This window comes from Antrostomus carolinensis, unplaced genomic scaffold, assembly GCF_000700745.2.
Source record: "Antrostomus carolinensis isolate BGI_N321 unplaced genomic scaffold, ASM70074v2 scaffold20180, whole genome shotgun sequence".
Classification (NCBI taxonomy): Eukaryota; Metazoa; Chordata; class Aves; order Caprimulgiformes; family Caprimulgidae; genus Antrostomus; species Antrostomus carolinensis.
In genome coordinates, this window is record NW_010290778.1 from 82,864 (window position 1) to 89,012 (window position 6,149).

The following is a 6,149-nucleotide window of genomic DNA, read 5'->3' on the forward strand; positions in this document are numbered from 1 at the left end:
GATTCTAGAATATAAATTAATTGTCAGCTTCATCCTCCTCAGGAATGCTCACAAACAAAATCAGTCAGTGTAATCACATACTATCCATACCCTGAAGCAAGAACACACCTTTAACAATGTCTTTTTTCTCAGTTTACTTTGTAAAGACTAATTAAACAACTTTCAATGGACTCCACAGCATTAGTTAAAGTTGCCTTGGGAATGAATAGAAATTGTTCTAAATTTGGTTAAATAGTTAAGACTGCACTACACAGGGTGGATTTGCAATAACTCTTTAAAAATTATATTAAGAGTAATTAACATAGCAATTAGATTGCAAACTAATTATTTTTCTCAAAATGTAGAAAAATGTCTACAAAACATGTCGACCAATTATTTGAGTCACAGTGTGAATCAGAGGCACAGATGTGACGCAGTAAAAATGAAACTTTTTAATAAATCCTTAAATTATTTAGGATCACTGTTTCAGATCCTTAATATGTAACAGCAGGAACAAAATGTAGTCTCTTCAATTTCTTCACTTCCCAGGAGGAACAATACGTTTTCTAACGCAAAGTACAACTACATGACGTAGCCTTTTGTTGAAAAGTATACTTATGTGGCACAGAACTGATGTAAACTCAGTCCTAAGGTGAAGATGACCCTTTGTATTTTCCCAAGGGCTGATCTGATGGCATTAGAATTCCCCAGAGTATATTTCCAACATATTTATCAAAATACCTTTTTGGTAGCCTCTCACCATTAGTTCTGACTTCTTCAGAAGTAGTCCTAAAATGTTATTTACTGTCAATTGTATTTACTGTCAACTGCTCAAATTGTATCAGCTTTATAAGGCTGCCCTTTTAAAGGGACAGGTAAGGAATTACATTAAATTATTAAACTCTTTCCTCACCGACTACTGTCCTTCACAGAAGTCCTTGCACAACGTGAACAGGAGCAGATTAGCATTACAGCATGAAATGTTTAAACTGTTAACTAAATATTTAAAACAGCAAATCTGTATTTTGAAAGCAGCTAACTGGATAGAAAAGACAGCACGAGGCACAATTTTTCATTTAAGGTGAAGCAATGAAGATTCACAATAAAGCAATAACAGCAAAATCCAATGTAACAACAGCACAGCACTTACTAGTGGAATTATTCGTGCATGTAAATGTTTGCAGAATGGTAGATTTCCTGCAAAGCTCATCTCTTGCTGTAGGTAACTGAAAGGAAGGCTTAGAGCCTGGAGAAATCTAGACAGATTCTTGTTTATTTAAAGAACACTACTAATTAAAAAAAATTAAAGCACAGAAAAATGAACTAAAATATATGGTTCTTTTTCATTGTAATTATAGATGTTTTCAGAGTTTTCAATAAGCCTAAGAAATAGATTAATTCCACAACAATGACTTTTTAGCATTAGACCACATGACAATGCTAATTAATTTCAATATAAAGACAAGACCATGCCTCAGAAGAAAAAATAATGATGCATGTAAAGAAAAAAAGGAGTCCTCTCTACTTTTGGAATGAAGATCTCTTTGGATACTCAGTAGTTAAGCATCCTGTATAAAGGAATTAAGACTATTTTCAGAAGAAGCTGCAAAACTTAAAAAATTAAATTAAAATAAAATAAAATAAAATAAAATAAAATAAAATAAAATACCCATAACAAAATAAATGCATGCACACTGCCAAAAAGCACACTCTGGGAAAAATCACATTCTCCACTTTCATGGTCAATTTTCTTTTCCATTTGCTACTGATTAATAGCACAACCTGAGAAAGAGTAAGAACTTCCTACACTGCAAGAGCAACAGATATGAGGAAGAATTCAGCTCTGACCATGACTGGGAACCCAGCTTATTTTAACAAGCAAAGATAAAGTAGAAAGAAACAGTCGGATAAGGAGCTTCTGTTATTCCTACCTACAGCAGACTTAGTACTCCCAAGGGTCAACTTATCCCTGTCATCCTGAACTGTGCCAAGTTACACTTGCAGCTTACAGAAGAAAAGATTGTGCCTCTGTTATTCTAAGAGCTCACGAAGGCTTTAGTACCTGATGGACTACTGATGAAAGCAGGCAGTCAGAAGTTGTAATATGACTAGATACATCCTGAAAAACTGGAACCACATTAGCACATTATTTTAAACCATTTAGAGGTCACAAGAATGAATAATGATGTGAGAGGATTAATCCAAAAAAGGATCCCCTACTTTGCACCCTCATTTTTCACTTTATAAACTCAGTTAGCTTCTAAATCATAGTACATACCGCATGCAATGGACCAGTAAACTTGAGAGTCTGGTGTCTGGTGCAGGATGCGAAATGGGGCGACTTTCGATGTAGAATCCAACACTGCATCTAATGTTCCCACGAGAAGACCTGTTGTGTTCAAGAAAATATATACAGCATAGTGAAACTAAGGTTTTGAAATGCACACCCACTTCTGATTCCTTTATTAGTGAACAGGAATGCTATACAAGTAAGGACTAATGAACCATGAGAAAATAAGAAGCATAAATGAGTAAAGCAAAAAGTGCTCCCAGAGGAACGTCTTTGGGAGGTGGTTTTTGATCCAGTACAAGCCATGATAAACACAAAATGAGGGTGAAGAAGTTTTTTGAGATGACCTTCTTGGAAGCAACAGCCATGTAGTACGGTAAACCAGAGGACAACCTGAGAAGTAATGATGTGGTAGTTCCCAGCCTTCAATGAGCACAAGCAGTAATTGAACTACCTCTTAATTAGTCATTTACTGTTCTGTTTTCCAGTCACAGGAAACAGCTCTTAGGGGACTGTAATTCTATTATGTCTGATTTTTTATGAAAATTTCACCATTTTTACATGAGAACACCATATCATGCTTTCTTTACATACAAAAGTTCTGCTGTTCATACCACACTATAGCTAGAAAACGCCTGCCACTCTTCACAAACAGTCTACCAGATGAGTCCCACATAAAGTATGGAACACTAATATTCCATCCTACCATCACATGCACAACTATATAAAGCACATTATTCCCATATAGGTTTTATACCCAAGATACCCAAATGGCCATGTCACCTCCCTGCCACTAGCTCCTATTAAACAGAGTTCAGATCAAAATATAGTCATTTCATTAATGAGACATACTTCTCTCCATAACTGAGAGCAAAAAGTTTCCTGAGAAAATGAGTATGCATTTTATCTCGGCTGCCAAAATCATTCTTTCTGCACAGTAATAAAAATATTAGCCCAGATATCTTTTGATTCAGGTTTTTAATATTCCATAGAAGCATTAGATTTAGAAAATTTCAAATGCATCCCTCAAAAGTAATTTCAGAATTTTTAGGTTGTATTCTGCTACTTTTTGTTCCACTTGCTTTCCATTAGCCCCTTCTTAAATTCTGAAAAATAACAATTGTGAAAGAATACAGGAACGCAAAGTAAGAAAAAATTGAGAAGTCTAGACAATCATCCTCAGAACACGGTTTTCCTAGGGATACACTTTCAGCATAGAGCCTGTGTGACTACCTTACTGTGATATTCAAGTTTCAGAATGCTTTTGCATTCAATGGAAGTGAATAATAATGAAAAAAACACAAAAAACCCCGAAGATCAGTACATTACATCAATCAAAAATACCATCTTGTCTTGTCTGCAATTCATAGATTGTAAGTTGCTGTTGGAAAGCAGAATTTTTTGTCATTTCTAACTGAAGTCAGATACTGAATAGATAACATTTATGTCTGTTTAAAGAGCTTTGGCTTACTGAATGAGTCATAACACTGAGCTGATCTCAAAGTTGGCTTTGCTTCAGCGAATGTTTTATTATTTGGATCACAATTCTCCCATATCATTTTTTGTTCCAATATACAGTACAAGGACATTAGTCACCATTTGTAAGTTGATGCAACTGCTCAGCTTGAGAGAATGACTACAACAGCGCACTAGAAAGCAGCACTCCTCAAAATGCCCTAACAGTTTCCATCTACTTGGAAGGTCATTAGATTTTAGACACAATAAACTGCATGAGGTTGGTATCAGTCACTTCAACAGTCCCACTAGTCAGTGCTGCTTGGTCCATGACTGTGATATAGACGACAGGTTTGTGCTTCAGCCAATAAATACTCTGGACATTACGAACTAATTCCACTGCTATGGCCACTGGCATAATTGGGAGGAATGAGCAGAGTCTCCCCTTCTTACCCTAGTCCTGAAAGTGCTCTATGAGCTGTGAATTTTTTGAATACCGTATTTATTATGTGTCAGAGTTTCCATAACTACAAGTTGTTGGGTGCTTTTCAGCAAGCACTCCCTTTTATTGCTACTTCCCAATGGGAAATCAAGAACCATGTTCACCCAGGAAAGTCAAACCACTGCTGAGCAGTTTGCTGGCACTCTGCTAACTCCATTCACACAAGCCTACTGAAGAACGATTCACTTCCAGGGTTGCAGAGATTTAAAATCCACCTGTATAATGACAAGGATATTGACTGTAAAATAAAGGAGCAGGTAACAAAAGAATCAGTAACTGCTCAGCCCAGACACTAGTGCTATCTTCATAAAGGAAGCAAGGGGAAAAAACAGCTCAGCCCATACTTGCCCATCCCCTGGCAATTAAACATGGCATATGTTGCTTTCAAACATCCAATTTTAGGTACAACCTACAGAGGTCATCTACTCTCATCTCTGCTCAAAGCTAGACCCCACAGTTTCTACTGAGGATTCCACCTAAATCATCTTCTTGCCTAACTGGGAGAATGACTGCAGCTGTAGATATGCAACATGATGCACATTTACATGGAGAAAAGGCTCTGCTTTTAGAAAATATTTTCGTGTCCACAGCTACCTGAGCAAAACTACTGGGAAACACCTAGGTACTTAAATAAACAGGGAAGAATACTATAGAAAATAAAATAAAGGGCAAGGAACCCAGAATATCTTTGAAATAAGGATGTGTTCTCCCCAAAAGTCTCTAAAACACTTGGGTTAACAAAATATCAACATTAGCTGCAGACATGCAGCAAAATATATCAGCAATGAATTTTGCTCTCAGTTGTACCAATTTACAGCAATAAAGCCAATATGTTACATGGAAATAACTGCCCAGCATTTTGCAACCTGAGGGCAACACAGAAGAACACAACTTTGTTCTTCTATATTTATTTCATCAAGTACATCAAGAGAGTACTAATATTCGCTTTTTTTTCCCCTGGAATGGCTGTCAATTACATCTTTTTTACTGCTGACAATATTCTTTATTTTGACTGTGTACATCATACCCAGCAATCTGACTGCCTCCTGTCCTTTGGGGGACTAGTGTAATATCAACAGAATAATGCAATTTCCACTTTATCAATGGAAGAATTGGAAGCAAATGAAACATGCTGTTGTCTTTTTCTAAAAAAAGCACAATTGTTCTGAAGCAAAGTTAGCACTGGCCTGTTCTCTCCTCTAACGCAAAACAGTCCCTCTGAGGTCAATAATTAATTATATTAAAACTGGATCAGACAGCCTCCTAATTTGCTACATTAGAAGTGTTAAGGGACATAAAATATTTACAAGACTGTAAGGGTTGCTTGCAAACAGAAGTGTTCTGTTAGCATAACACTGGGCAGCCCCGTTACACTAAGGATTTTGAAAAGCAGACACTGATGTACAGCCGAGTTCTCCTCAGTTTATTTCACACACAGAATCACAGAATGTTGGGGATTGGAAGGGACCTCGAAAGATCATAGAATCATAGAATGGTTAGGATTGGAAGGGACCTTAAAGATCATCTAGTTCCAACCCCCCTGCCATCAGCAGGGACACCTTCCACTAGACCAGGTTGCTCAAAGCCTCATCCAGCCTGGGCTTAATCCCCCTGCCAGAGCAGGAACCTAAATGAGATCACACAGGAAGGCGTCCAGGCAGGATTTGAATGTCTCCAGAGAAGGAGACTCCACAATCTCCCTGGGCAGCCTGTTCCAGTGCTCTGACACCCTCACTGTAAAGAAGTTTCTTCTCAAGTTTAAGTGGAACCTCCTGTGTTCCAGCTCACACCCATTGCCCCTTGTCCTACCATTGGGCATCACTGAGAAGAGCCTGGCTCCATCCTTGCGACATTCACCCTTAACATATTTATAAACATTAATGAGGTCACCCCTCAGTCTCCTCTTCTCCAAGCTAAAGAGAC

At 37.6% G+C, this 6,149-nt stretch overlaps 1 protein-coding gene across 1 annotated transcript in view; it reads right to left on the bottom strand.

Annotated features, from left to right (window-relative positions):
- TBC1D8B (TBC1 domain family member 8B) overlaps positions 1 to 4,142 on the bottom strand; it is a 28,520-nt gene extending 24,378 nt beyond the window's left edge. Inside the window, 2 exon segments of the mRNA XM_010174461.2 lie at positions 2,258 to 2,368; positions 4,034 to 4,142. Coding sequence (XP_010172763.2) covers positions 2,258 to 2,368; positions 4,034 to 4,142 — 220 coding nt within the window.
- Positions 4,143 to 6,149: the final 2,007 nt, after the last annotated feature.